We start from the raw sequence: 24170 nt of genomic DNA on the forward strand, positions 1-24170 counted from the left end.
GAAATGCATGTCGTTCACTAGCAAAGTGATAGTGTTAATATTTCGGTCATAATTAGCATGATTTATGGACAACAGCGTTTCGTCATTGTCGAATAGCAATTCCTCAGTTTCATTTTCAATTCGATAATCTGCCTACGTCTACCCGGGAGTTAAATCATCAAACGAACACGGAACATTTCGGCATTTAGTGGACGCGGTCCAAAAACTGATCCTGTTCGCGGCAAAGTAGTGTGGCTTGGGTGGAACAATAGGCGTCGATCTGAATAGAAAAAGAAAATGTCGTTACGGGAACTGTGCAAAATCGAGCGTGGATACATCGATTCGATATCTAATTTGGAAGTGTTTGTAACCAATTATAACCAGCAGCGTGATCAATTCAAACTATCCGCCAGGCTGGAGCATCTTGAATCCATTTTCAAGGCATTTCGTGGAAATCGTGCCAAAATTGAAGCCCGACAAGAGCAGGACCTGGCTTTATCTACGGATGGAAAGGACAAAAAGGAGATCGAAGTGGCACAAGAGGCCGAAGCCGCAAATAGAAAGGTACTATTGGAAGTGGAGAACCGTTATTTCGATGTAAAGGACTTTCTTCTATCGAAAAAAGGCAATGCAGCAACTGAAACAATATCTTCCACTTATCAAGCTCCCTCCTCCCGTGTTCACCTTCCAGTGTTTAAAATACCACCATTTGACGGTAGTATTAGGGATTGGATAGGGTTTCGCGATGCTTTCCAAAGCATGATTGCTAAGGATATTTCGCTATCGCCCATTGACAAATTCAACTACCTTTTGTCAACACTCACCAAAGAAGCCAGGACATTAGTGGAATGTATTGAAGTGACAGCAGATAACTTTGACGTCGCGTGGCAGATGCTTGAGCAAAGGTTCGAAAATAAAAAGATCATCGCTCGTTCATTGATGGATGGTTTTCTAGAAACAGAACCAATCAAACGCGAGTCATATGAAGCACTCGTTGTTCTGATTGATACATATGAGCGCAATTTGCTACAGTTGCGAAAAATCGGTCTACAAACAGAAGGATGGTCACATTTGCTGGCACATCTGCTCTACGTTCGTCTCGATGTTGATACCCAACGACACTGGGAACGAGTTCACAACTCCCGTGACGCTCCAAGATATGAGGATTTGCTAAAGTTTCTTCGTGATCATCTGACCACTCTTCAGCCGTTTGCATCATGCAAATCACGAGGCCATGAATCTCGACAGGAGCACATCAAGGTAGCAGTGAAACCCAAAATAGGCTCCACACTCACCACCACAACCTCCAAGAAGACTTGTACGTTTTGTCAGAAGCAGTTTCATTCTCCCTTCAAATGTGAAATCTTTAACAAACTGAGCCCGGCCCAGAGGCTCGAAGCAGTTAAGAAAAATGGATTGTGTCTAAATTGTTTCTCTTCGTCCCATTTGGTACGGTCATGTTCAAGCTCATCCTGTAGAGTTTGTGGTCAAAAGCATCACACGATGCTGCATTTGCGTACCAACAATCACAACATTCAATCACAGCCTCACATAGACCGCTTGGTTGATAATAAGTTTGCAGATCAATCTGGCACCAAACACGATACGACGTTGTCACCTATACTGCCAACCTTGCCGTCCATCGGTGCAACTTTGGAACCAAATAAATCCACACATACCTCTTCAGACACGCGCTTGCCTTTAGCCCTTCCCTCCACCGGATCGAACGACAATAGTATTGTATATCTCTCCACTGCCGTCGTGAAAATAATTGATTGTCGAGGAAATTTTCAATACGCTCGAGCTCTTCTAGACAGCTGCTCCGAACGGAATCTGCTGTGCGAACGTATGGCGCAAAAGCTTCATCTTCGTCGGATTAATGACTCACTTTCCTTGCAAGGTGTCGGACCTACTTCTGCAAGCTCAAGGCACTCTGCTACCGCAACAATTAGCTCACACTATAAGGACTATTCGGTAGACCTCAAGTTCCACATTCTATCGGAATTCAAGCCAATTTTGCCATCGAATCAATTGTCAGTTACCCATTGGAATATTCCATCAAACATCGTTCTCGCTGACTCACGTTTCTTCGAGCCAAACCGCATCGATTTGATCATTGGAGCTGAAGCCTACTACCGACTGCTTCTCGAAGGTTTCGTCGATCTTGGACCAGCACTACCTCATCTTAAGGAGACGGTTTTTGGATGGGTAGTCTCAGGGAAATACAACACAACTGGAATACAGCCTGCCAGGTCGGCCACGACGCTCATTTGCAGTAGGGTAAATCACTACTTGGGCCTATGGACCCGGTTCCCGGCTCACTGCACAGAAAACTAATGATTTATACTGTTTGGAAGCCGTAGGTTTATGATTGATAATTTTTAAAAAATTCTCCCATTTATCTTGCACAATACTCAATATTTGTCAACCACTTGTTTTACTCCTAATTGATCCAATTGTAGAAAATAAAAATGTAGATTTCAAAATTTCGCTCTCCGTTGCCACACCACTGAGCCGGAGTGATTCTTTCACTTTTACAAAACAGTATAATCAAATAAACACCTACCTGAAAGTCGTCACAGTGCTCGATACAACCATTGCTTGACGCTGTTAATCACCACACAATAATTATAAACAAACGCACTTCAATTCTTCCTATTTGATCGTTTCACTAGAACTTATTTAAACATATTAGAATACATTTTAGAATGTATCCTCAAACCGAACAAAAAATCACCTCGGCCTAAGAATTTCTAGCCGCACCGTGCTGCCAAAAGGCCAGGAGTATGAAAATGATCCTTTATCGTTAATAGGAAAACTGTCTAATACGTTGACGCTATCATGTTATTTATAATTCTCTCGATTTCAAAAGGTGAAAAAAATATTGTTTTTAAGTATTTGGAAGAAATTTGGATGAGTAAATATATCTTCTCAACCAAATAAAAATGATTATGAATAATACCATCTGGCATCTTGTTGTCGTGTAACGTGCATATTTTTGTTTACGTCGCATTTTCTACCGTCGAGAGAATGAGAATAAAATGTTGAGAGATTGAGTGAAATTTTGCTTAGGCCGGGAACTGGTTTTTTGTATGCCGGAATGGGAATCGCTATAACTGAAATGTGTGCTGCACCTCGTTAATTTAAATCAAATAACAGCGTTTTTGAACGATATTTAGCTATTTTTTAAGCAGAAGTGAACCACATTGCAGTATTATACAGCCCACAAAGTTCAGGAAAGTTGCTTCCTGTCATAAATATCAATAAAATAATGCAGTGGTACGCATGTTAGGCCGGGAATGGGGTAAGAAACCCTAATGCGGAATTAGATAACCAACTAACTCGGTTTTGGGACATCGAGTCTTGTCACATGAACGAGACATTTTCCATAGAAGAACGGAAGTGCGAATCACATTTTGCGAACACCACAACACGAGACCCGTCGGGTCGTTTTGTCGTTTCCCTGCCAAAACGATCTGACGTCCTTGGAAAACTTGGCGAATCAAGACATACTGCCATTCGTCGTTTCTTGTCATTGGAACGCCGACTACATTCCAATCCATATCAAATGAAGGAATATGAGGCGTTTATTCGTGAGTACGTGCAATTGGGTCATATGAAACAAATTGACCCTAGCAACGAAGCGCTGCAGCCTGACGAGAAAATCTACTATATGCCACACCACTGCATCATTCGTCCAGACAGTGTTACAACCAAATTGAGGGTCGTCTTCGATGCGTCCTGTCCCACTGATACTGGCATATCGCTGAACGATGCCCTCATGGTGGGACCCAGCGTTCAAGATGAATTATACAGCATTATTCTGCGGTTCAGGATGTCCAGGTGGCTCCACCCCAGTACCCCGAATCCCAGTACCCCGAATTCCATTACCCCGAAGGCCACTACCCCGAATGGGACAGTGCCCCGAAAGTCATTACCCCGAATGGGACACTACCCCGAAATCCATTACCCCGAAAGGCAATTACCCCGAAACATTTAGAATCTATAGTATTCTATTATTATGTTTAACACCAACAGATATCGATGAGTCGCAACAGTTTTTAACCAACCAGTTTAACCAACGGTTTTGATTTTTCTTCTAATTAGCTTTAATTGTCATTCCTGTCATTATGACCTGGAAAAGTACTATTCTACGAAATGGAGTAAGAGATCCTTTTTTCCAACGCGTTTTCCCGGTATAAGGCGAACAGAGGAGATGATGCCTTGTTTTAATGAACGAGTTTGCCCGGTATAAGGCATACAGACACACAGAGGAAATTATTCCTCGTTTAAATGAACGCGTTTGCCCGGTATAAGGCAGACAGAGGAGATGATGCCTTCTTTAAATGGACGCGTTTGCCCGGTATAAGGCAGACAGAGAAGATGATGTATAAAGGAACAAAGAGGAAATTATTCCTTGTTTAAATGAACGCGTTTGTTCGGTATAAGGCAGACAGAGGAGATGATGCCTTCTTTAAATGGACGCGTTTGCCCGGTATAAGGCACACCGAGGAAATAATGCCTTGTTTAAATGAACGCGTTTGCCCGGTATAAGGCAGACAGAGGAGATGATGCCTTCTTTAAATAGACGCGTTTGCCCGGTATAAGGCAGACAGAGGAGATGATGTCTTCTTTAAATGGACGGGTTTGCCCGGTATAAGACAGACAGAGGAGAGGATGCCTTCTTTAAATGGACGTGTTTAGCACATAGGCAGACAGAGGAAATTATGCCTTGTTTAAATGAACGCGTTTGCCCGGCATAAGGCAGACAGAGGAGATGATACCACCTTTTAATGAACGTGCTTATACCTCGATAAGGTACACAGAGGAAATACTGCCTTTTTAAAAGGAACGTCTGCTCGATAGAAGGCGAAACGAGATGATGCCTTCTTTAAGTCAACGCAACTTCTCGAAGACAAACAAGATCTCCCTCTCTCTCACTCTCATACACAAACTCTCACTCACTCACTTCCTCTGTCTCACTAATTATTACTCATTCACCCACTCTCATTCATTCACCCACTTTTACTCACTTAACCACTCTTACTCACTCATCCACTCATTTACTCTCAATCATTCGCTTTCTCTTTCTCGCTCACTCTTACTCACTCACTCTTACTCGTTTACTCTTACTCGCTCACTCACACACTCACTCACTAAATCACTCACTTACTCTTACTCACCCATTCACCCCCTCGTCGATTTTGAGATTTAGACCACGCTTCATCTAGAATCTGTTGCTTTTACTACAGCGACCAAGGAACAATTTCTACCTTGTTGCCCTAGTAGCCATGCTGACGTGGACCACAGTTGCCTCCAACTCTCTGCATTGTGCATGAAAACGGTGCTGCATAATCTCCCCCAGCCATTCAGGAATCTTGAAGAGTGCCATACGAAGTGGAACGGGATCTTACGGAGTAAGAATACTTAGTTCCATACTGCATTAAAACAGTTTCAGTTCCAATTATTGTTCATTCATATGAAATTTGAATAAACTTTTATTGAGTAACATTTTTTTCATTGAAATGAAGTATTAACTTGAAATAATGACTAATTCGGGGTACTGGCTCATTCGGGGTAGTGTCCCATTAGGGGTAATGGTATTCGGGGTAGTGACTCATTCGGGGTTGTGGCGCTCGGGGTAGTGGCCTTCGGGGTAATGGCATTATGGGTAATGGAATTATGGGTAGTGTCGTAGAGTCGTCCAGGTACGTGTTGGTCGCCGATCTTAAAAAAATGTACCGACAAGTATTGGTATACCCCAGCGACAGCCTCCTTCAACGCATCGTATTTCGTTCATCACCAGAAGAACCTATCAGGAGCTACGAGTTAGTAACGGTCACATACGGAACAGCATCAGCTCCGTTCCTTGCTACGCGTTGCTTGAAGCAGTTGGCATCCGACGGAGAATCGACTCACCCCCAAGCGGCGAAAATTGTATTGAAAGATTTTTATATTGATGACCTACTAAGTGGCGTCAATAGCGAAGAAGAAGGCATACTTATCTGTCATCAGTTGATATAGATCTTCTAAAGTCAGACGGCTTTAAATTACATAAATGGGCCAAATCACTCCAGCAAACCTTGACGAAGCAGGAAGTTTATTAGAGATCTAATCATCCTCATCTCCAATCAACACATCGGATCTTCTCTGGCAGCCTGTTGACGATGTCTTTAGATTCAAAATCCCTAACTGGTCATATGATGCTGCTATTACCAAACGTCTGGTGTTATCCGAAGCCGCCCGCTTGTTCGACCCACTAGGCTTGGTGGGACCAGTTATTCTAAAAGCAAAATTATTCATGCAGGAGCTATGGAGAAGCAAGGTACCGTGGGACACCGCGTTAAATGACCGTCAGCAACAATATTGGAAGCAGTTTCGGAACGATCTCGACATACTGGACGCCTTTACCGTTCCACGATGGGTGGCGCCCTGCAGAAAATTAGGAAGCATGGAATTACATGGTTTTAGTGACGCATCAGAAAATGCATACGGTGCATGTATATACATTCGCACCATGTCTTCCAATGGCACGGTAGCGGTGCATTTATTAACGGCAAAATCAAAGGTTGCACCAAAGGGAGCTTGAGCTTGAGCTTGATTGACTGCCCGTAGTTTGTCCTCTATTATGCCCAGATCAGCTGTTCTTGCACAGAGAACCAACAGATGTTCACTTGGGACTCATCTTCAATGTACAAGTACTGGTACATTTGTTAAGTCAGACGTGGCGCCTGCCACGTCAGAATGCAAGTCAATGTAGAGAAGGGGAGGAAATGATGATGCAATCACTCGCCCACTGCAAGCCGAATATACCTCTGCACTTGCCACGAGTTCATGCGGAATTTGTTGGAATTTCTGGGTTAGGTTGGAGAGGCAGAGGTCCGTCTTGGTTAACGAGCTGCCAATGTGATAGATAGGAGAAGGTAACTGATGGAATTTCTAATTGGATGTAGGAAACGAGCTCTATAGTTCATTTCCAATTCTAGCAGATTACTGTTAGAATACTCAAGTTGAAGGTATAGGAATAGTAATGGAAACGGTATGGAAGTCCATTTCCAGTTCTAGCGATTGCTAGAACATGAAAAATAAAGAGAAAGATACAAAGTAGGAGAATGGAACGGACCTGGGATTGAATCAAAGGTTGCACCAAAGGAAACAGAAAAACTCTGTTCAACAGTTCGATTACCTCGCCTTGAGCTCTGCGGAGCTCTTCTACTATCCCATCTATTTGAAAAGGTTGAGGCCAGTTTGAAAATCGACATTCGACCATTTTTTTGGACGGACTCTACTATTGTAGTTCATTGGCTATCTGCTGCACCATCCCGCTGGAAAAAAATTGTAGCCAACCGAGTGGCCGAAATCCAGCATATTACTGCATCAGGAGTTTGGCGCCATGTCCCTGGCATCGAAAATCCTGCCGATGTGATTTCCCGTGGATTAAACGCGTCGGATCTCGTCGAACACGAACGGTGGTGGCATGGGCCTACTTGGTTGCGTCAATCCAATCGTTTCTGGCCTGATTTAGTTCGCACATCCGATGATCTTTTCGAACAAGACCAATTACAAGAATGCCCGGCTGTAGCAATTCCAACAGTAGCACAACATGACATTTTTGCATTAAAATCGTCGTTTACGGCCTTGATCCGCTTAGTAGCCTACATGCGGAGATTTGGACATAACACTAGAGCACCACAAGCGGATCTTCTTCTTCTTCTTCTTATTGGCATTACATCCCCACACTGGGGCAGAGCCGCCTCGCAGCTTAGTGTTCATTAAGCACTTCCGCAGTTATTAACTGCGAGGTTTCTAAGCCAAGTTACCATTTTTGCATTCGTATATCATGAGGCTAACACGATGATACTTTTATGCCCAGGAAAGTCGAGACAATTTCCAATCCGAAAATTGCCTAGACCGGCACCGGGAATCGAACCCAGCCACCCTCAGCATGGTCTTGCTTTGTAGCCACGCGTCTTACCGCACGGCTAAGGAGGGCCCCTTAGCGGATAGACAGCTGGAATCTCTCTCAACAACTGAGCTGGATGCAGCTCTAACGACCCTGGTCAAACTGGCTCAACTAGAGTCCTTTTCGGAAGACATGAATACAATCCGTACAACAGGTCAAGTGAAGTCAACATCAAAGCTCAAGGCCCTTTCTCCTGTCCTCATCGATGGAGTTCTTCGAACGCGTGGTCGCCTACACAATGCAACGATTCCGTATGCACAGAAGCATCCGATAATTCTCGATAACAAACACAAATTTACTCAATTAATAGTCCAACATTATCACATAAAGTTTCTTCACGCCGGTCCAACACTTTTGATGGCGTCTGTTCGTTCCAAGTTTTGGCCTCTTCGCCTTCGTGATCTAGCTCGGAAGGCAGTTCATGAATGCATCTCCTGTTTTCGCTGCAGACCCAAAAATGCAGAGCAACTGATGGCCGACCTCCCACCCGCACGCGTAGTGGCCACCTTGCCTTTTATAAACACTGGAGTCGACTTTTGTGGGCCTTTCCACCTGCGACCTCCATCCCGTAAAGCTGCTCCTGTTAAATCGTTTGTAGCGGTTTTTGTCTGCCTTTCAACAAAGGCAATACATCTGGAGCTGGTGAGCAATCTTACCACTGATTCCTTCATCGCCTCTCTCAAAAGATTTGCGGCGCGTAGAGGAGTACCGAAAACAATATTTTGCGACAACGCAACGAACTTCGTCGGCGCACGGCGTACACTGAACGAGTTTCTCACTCTTTTTCGAACACAGCAAACTCGAGAGCATATCACTCAGCGGTGTTCCATGGATGGCATCCAATTTATGTTCATCCCTCCAAGGTCACCGCACTTTGGAGGAATTTGGGAAGCGGCGGTAAAATCATTTAAAATCCATCTTCGACGTAGGCTTGGTAACGCTTTGGTTTCATCAGAACAATTCTGTACGTTGTTGCTCGCACAAATCAAAGCTCTACTTAACTACAGGGCTCTAACGCAGCTGAGTAACGATCCGGATGACTTGGATATACTTACTCCAGGTCATTTTCTCATGCACAGACCTCTAACTGCAATTCCTGAGCCATCTTATGAGGAAATCCCATGCAATCGCCTATCGCAATGGCAACAAATACAAGAATACCTTCGTCGCGTTTGGAAGAGATGGTCAGCTGAATATCTGGCAGGGTTACAGCAACGTTCTCGCTGGACTCACAAACGCGATAACCTTCGCGTTGGAACGATGGTATTGGTCCGAGAAGACAATCTCCCAAAAATGGCGATTTGGTCGCGTGACCGAAGTGTTTCCTGGAATCGACGGGCTCATCCGAGTTGTCAACATTCGAACAAAGGATGGCATCTTTCGGAGAGCAATAACTCGCATATGCATATTACCTATAACGGATAACAATCCAGCTGAAATAGGTGATCCAACGTTCCAGTCGATCGAGCCATGGTTGATGGGAGGGGACCACCTGGTCCCCTCACAAGTTAAGTATCTACATAAAATTGCTGAATTATGATTACCTCGACCTAAAGTGAGATCATTGGTAGGACACCTGGACGCTGGTACTTCCTTATCTACGGTCTTCGCAACCCGGGCAGATCATCATAGTGAAGTTAAGATCTACAACCGAAGACGTGCTCATCGATATATTATTAATAAGTGTAGTGATAAGACATTTGCTATTGAATGAATTCGTGCTATTATTAGATATATGAATTGAAATTAGCATTTCAATGGTGGGCGGTATGTAAAGGCACTGTCCAATACTTGTAGTCAACCCTAAATGAACATGTAATTATTACCCGCAGTAACTCACTCTAGATTGTACGGCACAAAATAGAGGAGAGTGTTTGAATAATCAACTCTCTCTACTAATATCTACGTCAGCTCACTGAAGCAAAACCAGTCGAATAAACGCTCTGATCGATTGTACATCCACAACCTTTATCGTTCTTAATAAAGTAGCGAGTACGGGCAGCAGTGTCTCGTCGGAATCAGAATTAACGCGTATCACGATCATCGTTCGTATCTGGAAGTGTCCGCTGTATTTCCGTCGCGAGCGTGTCCGCAATCTCCAATGCGAGTCCGGAGAACCAGCTGTAGCGAACACATCTCATGCTGAAAATTGAAAAATAACGGCACTAATTGGTATTCATTTCTGTGTTAAAATGGATAAGATGAAAGCTCTTATCTCGTTTGCCTTGCAGAATCTGAAAAGTGACTCAATATGAATTACAAATGCTCACGCATTGTTTTAGAATACTAGTTAAATTTTTAACATTTTCCAAAAACCATAGAGTGATAAATCTGTTACATGTGCTTGAAAAAAAATTAACCATTAACAAACTTCAAAACTTACTCAACCAGACCACGAAAGTTGAAACGCACTCTATTTGATAGAGGAAAGATAGGCTTGGTTTGTAATATAAAAGGGCGCTAAACAGAATCCATTAGGTGCACCGGAAACAAGCTTAAAGATAAAGTTTTTCACCCTCTTTCAATGATGGCAAACATAACTGGACGGAGAGAAAAAGGGACCCTTCATCCAAGAAGTTCACAAAGCATGAATAGATTAAACTTTTTGAAAAATAAATTAAAATATTTACCCACTGCTCGTTACTAGCAGCTCCCAGGTCACGTTAATGCGTTCGCGCTCGAGAAGGGAGCTCTGCTGGCGGAGTGGAATCGTTTTGCAATTTTAGGTGCTTTCGCCGTTCGCGGTACAATCAAAAGAGCTCAACTTCCAGGAACATTCTATTATTTGACAATGGGAAAACAATCCCCTTAGTCCACCTGACAAAAGCGACAGATTCCACGAAACCCTGGCAAATCAGACCTCGCATCGCGTATATTCTGATTGATGAGCTTTCACAGTAACAAGAAAAAATGCTTTCACTCAGCTCGTCGGTCGGAAGTCGTTGTCGTCTTGCTCTTGGCGAGGGCTCGTGCAATAATTACGCATGCTTCAGAGTTAGAACTTTGAGGATTTGATTTAGTTAGAATTTTATTTAGTTTGATTGTAAAGTTGAACAATTGAATATTTGTAATGAACTTCATTTTAAGTATGAAATAATGCACAATTTGGGTGAATTAGTTATTTCTTTTTCGATGCATTAAACAAGGTGAAAAAATTTAATAATATGTTCTTCTTGATATGAAATTTGAAGGTACTTCAAATATCATCCTAATATGGTAAAGCGCACGTAATTATTCAACGACCCCGAAATAGCACGACAGCGTGAACAAATTTGCAATCTTTCGGCGTGGTGAAATGACAATTCGTCTGTTTTGCAGACTCAGTAGAATAACGGGAAATTAAACTGCTCGGTGAAGGATGACGAAAATAAAAACAAATTGCTGTTATTTTTTATTTTTTGCTCATCATGGAACAGGCAGCGACGACATTTCTTGGCCTGATGAAACAGAGGCCACGAGAACGACTCAACGGACTGATGAAATGAAAATACATCGGAAGCATTTATTTGATATGCAGTATTGGGGTAGAAAAGTTCAAGAACAGGGTAATTACGCACAACGATTAATATGGTAAATCAGGCTTAAGCACAGCGAGTAAATTTTGAGGAGTTATCGCCGGTTACAACTCACGTATTTTTATCATCAGATAAATCTCAAATGAAAATTAGGGTAAGACGGTATAATGCGCCCCACCTGGCCAAAACGCCCCCCTTTGATTTCTAGAAAACTATAACTAACTAAGGGTCAAATTCAGTTGGTACCTATAAATATTTGTAAAACTATCATCCTATGTAAATATGGGAATATTTTTGTATTACTTAATGAAAATATTTGCAAAATACAAAAAGTCACAGTTTTGATGTAACTTTTAATGTTTGTTTGCTGAACATTCTGGAGCGACTCTGGCATACTGTCCGCAAAACTTGCACTGGAACACTCAGTTGGGCAACAAAATTACTTTTCTCAGTGGTTAATATGATATAAAATTGCTTCCATCTTCAAAAATATAACGATTTTCGAAAACATGTTTCACTGGCCAAAACGCCCCAGTGTAGGCAGGACGATATGCCCTTACCAACTGGACACAAGCGCAGCGAGCCTGCAGCAGTTGCTTCCAAATTGTATGGAAAATATTGAAATGTAATTCATACCTGCTTGGATGGAGCTATGTTGGTTTTTTAATGTCAAGCGCATAAGGATTTGTAGCCTTTTTATTATGGGATTGATAAAATACTAATGAAGGGCTATTAAATGATTTTGGTTGAGGTGGGGCGTATTGCCCAGGCACTTTTTAAATTTCATTTGTTCACGACTTTTCAAAAAGCTTTATTACGTGTTATCTGTAATATTTTTATGTGACTACTCACGGGCAATGCATTTGTGACTTCCTGCACTACCAAATAACACAAAGTTTGCATAAATTGCGTTGAAAAGTAAAAAGTTATCAAGGAGTTGCCTTAGGGGGGGCATATTATACCGTCTTACCCTACATTCATGATTCAGCACTGCAATTTAGGGTGGTTCTAAAATTCGATTTTGCCCCACAACGCTCGAATAATTCTATATCATATTCTGAGCGTCCTCCGAAAATTTGAGCTAATTTGGATAAATACTGATTAAGTACAAAACAGTTTTGCATGCAAATTGTTACGGGGAAATTAAATTAAAAAAGACCTCTTCATGTTTTCAAAAAGCATCAAAAATTCAACCGAACAGCCCAGAATCACAATTCTTATGCTAAAATAAGTCTCCTGTCAAATTTTCAGCTAATTCGGATACAATTTCGAGGTGGCTCAAGTCGATTTAGTGTTTTTGGGCTATTTTCAATTTTGGAAAAAATCTCACATTAGATATAAAGCTTGAGCTTGAGCTTGAGCTTGATTGACTGCTCGTAGTTGCTACTCCATTATGACCAGATCAGCTGTTCTTGCATTAGGGGAACCAACAGATGTTTGCTTGGGACTAGCACATCTTCAATGTACAAGTACTGGTGATCACATTTGTTAGGTCATATTGGCGACTGCCACGTCAGAATGCAAGTCAATGTAGGGAAGGGGAGGAAATGATGATGCAATCACTCGCCCACTGCATGCCGAATATACCTCTGCACTTGCTACGAGTTCATGCGGAATTTGTTGGAATTTCTGGGTTAGGTTGGAGAGGCAGAGGTTCGTCTTGGTTAACGAGCTGCCAATGTGATAGGTAGGAGAAGGTAACTGATGGAATTTCTAATTGGATGTTTAGAAACGCGCTTTTATAGTTCATTTCAATTCTAGCAGATTACTGTTAGAATACTCAAGTTGAAGGTATAGGAATAAAAATGGAAACGGTATGAAAGTCCATTTCCAGTTCTAGCGATTGCTAGAACATGAGAAATATAGAGGAAGATACAAAGTAGGAGAATGGAACGGATCTGGGATTGAACCCACGACCTCCTGCGTATGAGGCAGAAGCAGTAGCCATATGACTACCAAGCCCGCTTCAAAAAAAAAAAAAATCTCACATTAGATATAAACGTCAAAAACTATCGCAACAACCTCTATACGGAAGCTATTGGTGTGCTCTACAAGTCTTGTGAACAATGCGATTCGTTCCGTTCACGTTTTGTCCATGTTAAAGTGATTTTTAAGCTTTTAAGTGCATAAAAATACTGTTTTCCTCAAAAGTCGTTGTTCTACAAAATTCTTGAATTTATGACAAATGATTGTGATTATGGCGCTTCTACATTAAGCACATTAATTATTAATTTAATCTATGTCGTAGTTTTCTGGAGCCAATTGCGTAATTACTAATAAGGCATTCAAAATGTTCCTGGTGCGAAAGCTAGCACAGCTAGTTCAGGCTACTTTGTTGCACTGAACGTTTTAGTGATGCCCTCACAGAAGTTTAACGATCATGACTAAAGATTCGCAACCTGTATTGTAAATATCGCCTTCCATAGCGCCACCTTAGCCAGGGAGTCCGCTTTCCCATTGCCCGGAATCGAGCAATGAGAAGGGACGCATGCCTTGGTGATGGTATGGGAGCGTTTCAATAAAGCACTCAACGCTTTTTGTATCCCTATTAAGAGATACGGTGAGTGCTTAACCGGCTTCATCGACCGAACAGCCTCCAGAGTACTGTCTGAGCAACTGAGTGACATGTCTGCAGTAGTGATCTCCAGGTGTACCGATACGGAAGGCTATGTTGGAAGTAGGTGCTGCGAATGGCCATATTATTGGAGGCTGTAAATTCAATTAGTCGTAGGCTGTTTTCGTTCGTCAGCCGGTGGGCTCTGAACTTCCAATATGTGGTCTGAACTCCTCCTCTCGGCCAACCTAAGCGTTTCAATCTCCAAAGATGATTTTGACGTCATGGCTTGGGCAGCTGTCGTACTCACGTTCCATATACGGAGTGTGGGCTATGGACGTTGATTATGCTAAAGTTGATGAACCGGTCTTTGATTCTCAACTTGCACATTCTCTTATTGATCGGCCACTACCCGATCATGTGCCTTTGCGTATCGCCAATCGCTATGAAAGCTATTCCCCGCTCATGTGTGTTGCCACAGCTCTGGAAGACGGTATGATTACCTCTAAAACTTTTGCACAATTGATCCCTTAAACCAAACCTACTGCAGCACCTCGATGCCGAATCCACGATCCTTGAGCGCATCAGCGAGAATTTCCTTCCGAAATTCGACTCAATTTTCTTCCGGAGTTCGGCAAAATTCCATTCCAGATGTCCCTTCCGGAATTCAACCGAATTGTTTTCTGAATTCGGCAGAACTTCCATCCTGAATTCCGCAGAATTCTTCTATGGAATAAGGATGGATCCCCCTCCAAAACTCGACAGAGCTCACCTGCTGAATTTGCCAAAATTCTCTCCTGAAATTCAACAAGAATTCTTTTCTGACATTCGGAATTATGGAAAATACTTAACCGGAGTTTGGCAGAATTTCGCTGCAGATTTTGGCAGAGATATGCTTTAAATTTTGTTTACGGAATCAAGCAGTATTCCCCTCCTGAATTCGGCAGATTTTTTCTCCGGAATTCGGCGGAATTCCCCTCCATAAATTGCCAGAGCTCCCCAAATTTTACTTCAGAATTCGACAGAATCCTCTCCAAAATTTGACAGAATTCTCCACTGGAAATCGGCGGAATTCCTCTTGAAAAATTGGCATAATTCTCCACCGGATTTCGACAGAGTTTTCCTGGTGGAATTCCCTTCCGGAATTTGACGGAACTCTTTTCCGGAGAAACCCCTCGGAATTCAGAAGAAATCCCATTCAGGTTGTTCGGGATTCCTACGGAGTTCGGTAGAATTCGGTTCTTGAATTCTCTAGAATACTCCTGAGCAATTCTTTGTGATATCATGATTTTCTTTCGAAATTTCAATTTTGTATTTTTTGATTTTTTGAAAAAAACATAATTTGCATCATTGGTTGCCAACTATAGCCTAACTTTTGACAAGGGCCGAAGCTATACAACCTTAAAAACTTTCAAAAAAATTTAACTTGAAAACGGCTTGTTCGATCGTTTTGATGTTTTCGGTTTCAGTTTTAGGTAATCAATGGGGTATGGGATCATTCAACAATGATGTCACATATTTCAGGGAGGGAGGGAGTCTCAGATTTTGTGACAGTACATATACTAGGTATACAAAAAAGCTTGACAGAGGGGGGAGGGGGGAGGTCCCAAAATCTCAAAAAGTTGTGGTCGTCATATTTGAATCGCCCCTATGTGAAAATAATATACCCTGCGAAAAAAAAAAATGTTCAAATACTGAAAGTAAAACTTGAAAATCAATTTTCTCAAAAACGAATTTTTCAATATTTTTTATTTTTTGATATGTAGTGGCAGATACAATATGTATTTTTTTGCACTATGAGTCATAATGGAGAAGCGATGGACAAAAAAGATATAATTTTTACAAATTAGCTGGTTTTTCAAAAATTGTGGAAATATTTTTTTTACATTTTTGTCGACCCGATTTTATGAAAGTACTTTAAATTCCCAATGGAAAAGGTACAAAGTAATTTTTTTTCTTAGTGCTGCCGCTTCTGAGATACAGCAGTTATAAGATAAAATACACCGATTTTTAAAATTTTCAGTCGTTTTCGAATGTTTATCGATTCTATTCAACCTAGAATCAAATCTTACGGATATTTATTAACAAATGCTAGTATTGGAGCAGTAGTGGTTGGTTCCCGAGCAACACACATGTTGTAAATCAGTCTATTATACTCATATAAGACAAAATTTAATCATATATGAGTTATATCAACCAAATCAACGTGAATTGTGCTGCTAGGGTTATTTTCATGGTATGAGGTTGTAGAAAAAAAAAAATAATTTGTTTTTCATAATTCAACCTTTAAGTGAACCATCTTGGGAAAGAATCTTTCAACTATACTAATTTTTTATATATGTTATAGCAAAAAACTGTTGCACAGTAGGTCAAAGTGGGCAAGTATAACAGAAGTAGCATTTTTATTCATTGTGACAACGACAAGCAGATAACAAGCTTAAGATAGTTCAGAAGGTAATAATGCATTTCAAGATGGACACCTGTTGCAAGGATTAACAAATGTGCTTAAAAAACGTTTTGGAATTCTTTTTGATTGCTAAATTAGTTGCTGTAGATTTGGAATTGGCCAGACAAACTACCAAATCTAGTGGTAATGATTTATTGTGCAATGGACAGGAAAATATTCGAGTGATTGATCTTAGTTCAATAAAGTTTTCAAGAAAATTCACTGTTAGGACTCTAAAATTTGAACTAACGGCTATATTTCTTAATTCATGCAAGGCCAAAACAATTTGAATACTAATTCATATACTGCAACAAATGCCAAAGGGTTAAAACATGCACACGGCGTTTCCTCTACTATTGGTCATAGTCTAGGCTTCATTTCATCGTAATTTTGTAATTTTCAAAATTATTTTTTATATTTGTCTATCACTTGTCCATCCTGATTATTCAATATTGAATAAAAGCCTTTGGCTAAATGATATACCAAACATGAGTAAGGTTGAAAGATTCGGATTTGATTTTTTTCTAAGCAAAGAATTTTTTCTCCACCGTCTCATACCATGAAAATGATCAACCACTACTCCATTACTAGCATTTGTCAACTAACATCAACGGCTCAGTAATATTTGACACTAGGTTGAATAGAATCGAAAAAAAAATCGAAAATGACTGAAAATTTAAAAAGTCGGTATATTTTATCTTATAACTGCTGTATCTCAGAAACGGTAGCACTTAGAAAAAAAAAACTGTATACCTTTTCCGTTGGAAATTTAACGCACTTTCATAAAATCGGGTCAATAAAAACTTTAAAATAGTAGTTTGTGCAACTAGTTGCAAAAAGATGATTTTTTCAGCACGAGTTGTACGTTTATCCAACGAGGCTTGCCGAGTTGGATAAATACTACGAGTGCTGAAAAAATCGAGTTTTGCAACGAGTTGCACACGCTATTTTTTGCAATGACGAAAAATGGGCTCTAATATGATAAATCTATACCAAAATTGTACAATCGAATTTACTCCACATGATCATTCATGCCAATAAATTATGTTGCGGCAGAGAACAATAAGATTCCATCTTATGGTGCCAAATTGCATAGCTTGAAAAGCTATGAAACGATGGATGCAATTGCCTTTGGAAAATTGTGATGTTATGTCCAACAAACCATTCATTTATTACGAGACGCTTAGAGTACACTATTTAAACACTCACCCAAACTAATTCAGCTAAATGTAGTCATGTAACTACTGTCCCAATGTAGGTTTTTCATTATAGCACCCAAATGAGTGCTATAATGAATAATGTCTAACCATTTGAGTTGCATAATGGTCATTAAAGCACCCATTCTATTGGTATGGAAAAGTAGGCCGTTTTATCACTAAAATGACAACTGTAAACCAGGTATTATGATTAGGAATTGCAAAAAAAATATTTCGACCATTTTTTAAAAAACAACTAATTTTAAAAAATTATAACTTTTTTGTCCATTATTTCTCCATTATGACTCATAGTGCAAAAAAATACATATATTATTTGCTACAACATATCAAATATTTTTATATTATATTTTTTAGTATATTTTTTTAGAGTATATTTTTTTCACATAGCCCCAATGATTACCTAAAACTTTGCCGAAGACATCAAAACGATCGGACAAGTCGTTTTCAAGTTAAATTTATTTGAAAGTGTTCGAGGTGTTTTTGCTGAGGCCCTTGTCAAAAGTTAGGCTAGAGTCAAAATGGCAAACCAATGCAATGTTTTTTCATCACAAAGATTGTATAAGCAAAATTTCAGAGAAATCAAAAATATACAAGAATAAATCGACCTTCGATTTCATAGAGAATTGCTCTCCTTCGCAATTCAGCAGAATTACTTTTCAGGATTTTGGAAAAATTCATCTTCGAAATTCTGCAGAATGCCTCTTCAATATCTTGTAGAATTCCACTTCGGAATTCGGCAGAATTATCTCCGGTATTCAGTAGAATTCCTCACCGGAATTTTGTTCGGAATGCGACAAAACTCCTCAATTTTCATTCACCATATTCCCTTATGAAATTAGGCATAATTTGTTCAGAGTTCGGCAGAATTCCCGACCGGAATTGAACAGCAATCGCTTCCGGAATTCATCCAAATTTCTATTAGGAATTCAGCAGAACCCGCTTCCGGAATTTAGTTGGATTCCTTTCCGAAAATTGGACCCTACGGAAGTCCCCAGCTAAGCTCGGCTGAATGCTCTCCCAAAGTTTAGCAAAACCTCTCATACGAGGTTCGGCAAATTTTCACTTGACAAAATGCTGCTTCCGGCAGAATTTTCTTTCGGAATTCCCATCCGAAGTTCAACAGAATGTCCCCTTTATAAATTCGCTAAAATTTCCTTACAGACTTCGGCGGATCTCTCTGCCGGATTTCGGCAGAATTCCCTTCGGGAATAAGGCAGAATTCCTTTCTGGATTTCAGCGGAATTATCCACCGGAATTTGGCAAAATTTCTGTTCAGAATACGAAATTTTGCCGAATTCCCTTTCGCAAGTTGGCATATTTACCTGCCAGAATTCGGCAGAACTGCCTTTCAGAATTCGCAGATTGCCCCTCTGGAATTCAACATAATTCCTCTCTGGAATTTGGCTAATTTCATCTCAAGAACTCCCCTGACGAATTCGGCAGAATTCCCAATGAAGATTTTCAGTTCCACGAACCGAAATTCCAATCGCTAGTCTCTTTTGTCGCTGTGGTCATCACCGATTGCTCCGGTCCTTATTTTCTCGCTGATTATTCGTTTATGTTTTTTTTTAAACTGGCTTGCAGGACCTGACACCACCTAAATTTCCGGCTATTCCGCATAAATTTCCGTTGGACCTCGGTGTACAACTTTGATTAGAGTACCTCGCTAGTACTCGGACGATGATCAGCCGCCTCTAACCGCGGGGAAGAGTCATTTGGTCGAAAGCCATTTGGCCGAATGCCACTAGGTCAAACAAACCATTAGGCCGAAAGTCATTTGGCCAAACGGGTCATCAGGCCGAAAAGGACATTTGGTCGAATAGGACACTTAGCCGAATAGGACATTTGGCAGAATAGGACTTTTGGGCGAAAAATATTATTTGAAAAGTGAGAAATGAGGTGTGAAATTGAGACGTCTCTCTTCTCTCTACTTATTTCTCACTGAAAAGTTTTTCCTTCGGCTGGTGTTTATTCTGAATATGTTTCTGCTATTGAAGTTTAGCTGTTGTGAAACTACTGCAGTGTTTGGATGAAGCAATAAGTGGAGGGCTGCATTAAGCATTTGTAATCATTTGTAAACAATCACAAATGATATTTCTTAACTGTCGTCTCTGGGTCTAAATGAACATCGACATAAAATAACGAAGGAAATAACGAATGGTGTGGACTTATTTTAAATTTGGTACGGTGTTTTAAATTGTTCGAGATAAAAAGGGTAAGTCTTCTTTTCTATAGATTTTAAATACATTTTAAATAAAGTGTAATGTTAGGCTAGTTAGTGGAATAATTTTCGCCTATAAATTAACTTAAATCTATGGTGCATAAAAATATACTGATTCTCAGTACTATTCTAGTGTACCGCCGTTCGGGGTGACATTGGGCCTAGGGAGTATAAGATTTAGGCAAAAATGAAAAGTGTTTCCACTCTTAATATCTCAGAAACTGTTACGAATCTTGATGCACACTATAAACCTTTGGAAAGAATATTAAAATTCACATCTTATCAATCGCAAAATAAGTTCAAAGGGCTGATTATAATCGTATCATAATGCTAGGAATTTCACCGTAAAACTATCGATCGAACAAACCTGTATTAGGGTAGTGCCAGTAATGCCTCACATCTCTGTTACATAACTGATTTTTAGATAGAAGGATACCTGCTTATTATATTACGATACTCTGTTGTTGTTTTGTAGAATTTTATTGATTTTTCATAAAGTGGTTCTGTTTTTTCGTAGCAACGTGCAACGCACATTAAAAGGAGGGTGAGAATGTGCCAGGCGCAATAATGTGCAAGCTATTTGTCTTTATTTAAGAGGCTTTCAACCAGTCCTTGGCTGGCTCACCTTTGAATAAATATGCAAGTTGCGTTTGGTCCAATGATGATGTTAACCAAAACTACAATAATGAGAATATAACTTAAAACATGCTTGGATATTCATGAACTCTTCAATATTTGAACCAACGAATAGTGTAGCCAATCATAGTGTTTAATGCCGATTCTCTGCTAATTAGAAGTATCACAGATTTTCTAAGATAAAGCGCAATAGATTTTCATCGGTCCTCTGTCTGAATTGGGTGAAATAATTCCAATGTTGTTCTAAAATCTTTAACCACATATATAGTTACACATGAGCCAGCCTGCAGTACCGCACCATCAGCACTTTGGGTGGCATCGACCCAATCATGCCACCGCCAACGTCAGCAGAACTGATCCATTGGACTACGACCCATAGCGATGCGCCGAGTCAGCAGTTAACATTATTAAATATCACCGATCGACCAGCGATACGGTTCAATTAGTTAGTGCAAGTAGTAGAGAGTGGTTCGTTCTAGGATAATAATCATTTAGTAAATTCATGTTAAAATAATAATTAGTGAATAAAAGTTTTTTTTTAAGAGACCCCGAGGTCTAAACACTTTATTGGCGCAGCCGTCCGGAGTCGGCTGAGTGATTGTGCGTATTAACAGTGGAAATACGATTTTGATCGTTAAAGTGATTCCGCGTAAGCATCGACGGACTGAAAGTGAAAACTACCGTTTGAGTTGAGGATCCCCCGGCGCACAACATCTGGAGCACCAGTAACGTCAGCCCGAACTACAAGGACACGACAGCATAAAACCGTAAGTAACTTTTGTTTCTATAGTGGGTCAGCTTACAATCATTGGAGTAGATTTTGCGCACTATCAGATAGACGCAAAACCTCCCAGTAAAAACGCACTACCAGATAGACGATTTTCTGTCCGGTTTGATGCACTGATAGTCGACAAACCGTGGTGACTCTACGCCTACCGTCGCTCATATTAACTTAAAGCTACTTGCGAGGAGATTTTGCGCACTACCAGATAGACGCAAAAACTCTACGGAAAATCTCACTATCAGATAGACGATTCTTCCGTCCCAACTTGACGCACTACCAGATAGACGACAAGTCGGAAATCTTTTTTATTGAAAACTCACAAAACTTATGAGCAATTTGCACAATATCCTGTTCGCGATACGCCCCCCTAAAAGCGACGACGAACAAAGTGATAGCAATAGTGAAAGCTCAAACGATTCTGGGGATTTAGCTCACATACCGCTAGCAAATCTCGACATTAACCTAGACAAGTTGTCGCTCGACGAAATGCAAGAGCAGGGGCAACAAACAGCGACACCCGAGCAGGTGCTCGCACAGTTAGTATCTCAAATAGCAAATCTAAATTCAACCGTGATGCAGATGTCATCAAATCACGAAACCATGCTGCAGAATATGGCAAACCGTGCTAGCACTTCAAATTATTCTCATCAGCCAAACCATACGTCGGTAGATATCTTTAGAATACCTGACCCAATTAAATCAATCCCATCATACGACGGCAACCGCAAACAACTGCAATCTTGGATAACCGCTGCCGAAACTACGTTAAAAATTTTCGAAGGCATAGTTAATGCCTTTTAAAACTTTTGAAATTTACGTACAAGCAGTACTTAACAAAATAACGGGCAATGCAAAAGACGTGGTGTGCCTTGCAGGTAACCCACTGAATTTCGAAGAAGTAAAAGTTATTCTTTTAGAAGCTTTTGGCGATCGCCAAGAGTTAGCTACTTACAAAGCCCAACTCTGGGCTAATAAGCAAAATGATGACATGAGTATACATAGGTATTATAAACGGACAAGGGAAATAATGCAAAACATTAAAACAATAGCTAGACAGAACCAAGATTATAACGATAACTGGGCGATAATTTGCAAATTTATTGACGAAGATGTTCTGGCCGCTTTCATATCGGGCTTGAAACATCCATATTTCGGCTACGCTCAAGCAGCGAAACCGGAAAATATTGAAAGCGCTTACGCTTTCCTTTGCAAATTTGTCTCTGCGGAAAAAATCTCCACACAACTCTCTTTACACAATCATAGACAATCAAACCCTAAGCCAAATAAACCTGATTACAAAAATATCCCATTCAAAGATAGAAATAAAAACCAGAATAATCCACCTAGCAGTGATGATGCCTTTCTCGTGCATTATAAAATATATTGAAAAAATCACTTTAAAAAGGTCAAAAAAGCTCTTTGGGTGAATAGATCACATTTTTTCGATCACCTTGCCACCATTCAAAAACAATTGTTTTTTGATTTTTTTTTTCCAAGGGGGACCTGTGGGAAAAAACAATGATTTTTCAATAATTCCGAAAAGCAATGATCGGGCCCATTTTCAATAGCAAACAATTCCCTGTCGAATGCAACTTGTTGCGAGTAAATCGGATAATTCTAAGTTCTAAAACGTGTGTCTACAAAATTTGTACACATACACATACATACACAAAAAAAACAGACATCACCTCAGTTTGTCGAGCTGAGTAGATCGGTATATAAGACTATGGGTCTCCGGGCCTTCTATCAAAAGTTTTTTTGGAGCAATCATATAGCCTTTCGGTACAACTTTGTTGTACGAGAAAGGAAAAAATGCATATGTTACAAATATGCGATCGTGGGTAAATAGTACAATAATTAGCGCAGCGGCACGTTTTAAAAAATACATTATAAAATACAATCCAGCTTTCCACGCTCGGTAATGGCGGCTTGTCGCTGTGTAAAAATCAATCGGTCACTGTACTGTTTGACACTAGCTGGAGGAAAGCTCACTGGCGTTCCTGGATGAGGGGAAGGGAAAAAAGGCCTTTTCGCCAGTGAGTTTTCCTCCAGCTAGTGTCAAAAAGTACAGTGACCGATTGATTTTTACACACCGAAAAGCCGCCATTACCGAGCGTGGAAAGCTGGATATGGATTAACTGTCCAGACAGCGCGTCTACAATTGTTTTAGAGCCGATTACCACGTAGTGTTTTTTTCACCAATGTAATATTAAAGTTCAATAAAACTAGTTGTATGTCATTCATTGATTTTGCATGCCTTTGTGTAATAATTGTACAAGTACATTTGTGAAAATTAACAACACAATTCACATAAATATCAATGGAAAAAAGCCGCATAATATGGAAATAATGAGGTGTATGAAAACGAATGTTATGTTCAAATCACCCAAATGCCCAAACTACACCATCATTCCACCCAAACTACCCAACCCAATAAGCAGTTAGCCTCAATGACACGCCTCTTCATTCCTTCCAAAGCAGGAAAAAAATGGCAGCAAACGTAACGAGCGCACGAGAAAGCATGTACGAATGCGATTTTTATTTCAACGATGAAATTTTTACAACTGTGTTGATGCGAGCGGATAAAGTCATCGGCTTCGGTCTCTATAGCGCGTGTGTTAGTTTTCGTGTTCCACATTTGAAGCTTTGGAAAGCTTTGCTTGAGAGGTTAGCATCATCAATAAAGCACGAAAGAAGCAACACAAACTTTAATGCTGTCAGTATACACGGTGCGAAATTTATTCATTGAATGTGGAAATGCTACACACTTAATTTGTTTTACTCAATATTGTGCGGTTACTTGCTGAGTTTTTTACTTTATTAAACTGTTTTTTAATCTACAGATTATATTCAAC

The 24170-nt window shown here is 40.4% G+C and overlaps 1 protein-coding gene across 1 annotated transcript; it reads left to right on the plus strand.

Moving 5' to 3' along the window:
• The first annotated feature begins 276 nt into the window (after positions 1-276).
• Positions 277-20910, plus strand: LOC134208941 (uncharacterized). Its single transcript, XM_062684899.1, has 3 exons — positions 277-2259; positions 3554-3763; positions 20800-20910. Exons 1-3 carry the CDS (start codon positions 277-279, stop codon positions 20908-20910), a joined length of 2304 nt encoding a protein of 767 aa, XP_062540883.1.
• The last annotated feature ends 3260 nt before the right edge of the window (positions 20911-24170 follow it).

This window comes from Armigeres subalbatus, chromosome 2 (assembly GCF_024139115.2).
Source record: "Armigeres subalbatus isolate Guangzhou_Male chromosome 2, GZ_Asu_2, whole genome shotgun sequence".
NCBI classification, from domain to species: Eukaryota; Metazoa; Arthropoda; class Insecta; order Diptera; family Culicidae; genus Armigeres; species Armigeres subalbatus.

What these genes read in the sequence shown, in the direction of transcription:
- LOC134208941 (XM_062684899.1), top strand. Translation starts at nt 277, where the DNA reads ATGTCGTTACGGGAACTGTGCAAAATCGAGCGTGGATACATCGATTCG. An exon ending in CGACGCTCATTTGCAGTAGG is followed by an intron (nt 2,260 to 3,553) that starts GTAAATCACTAC and finishes TATCAAATGAAG; the next exon opens with GAATATGAGGCGTTTATTCG. An exon ending in CGCTGAACGATGCCCTCATG is followed by an intron (nt 3,764 to 20,799) that starts GTGGGACCCAGC and finishes CCACATATATAG; the next exon opens with TTACACATGAGCCAGCCTGC.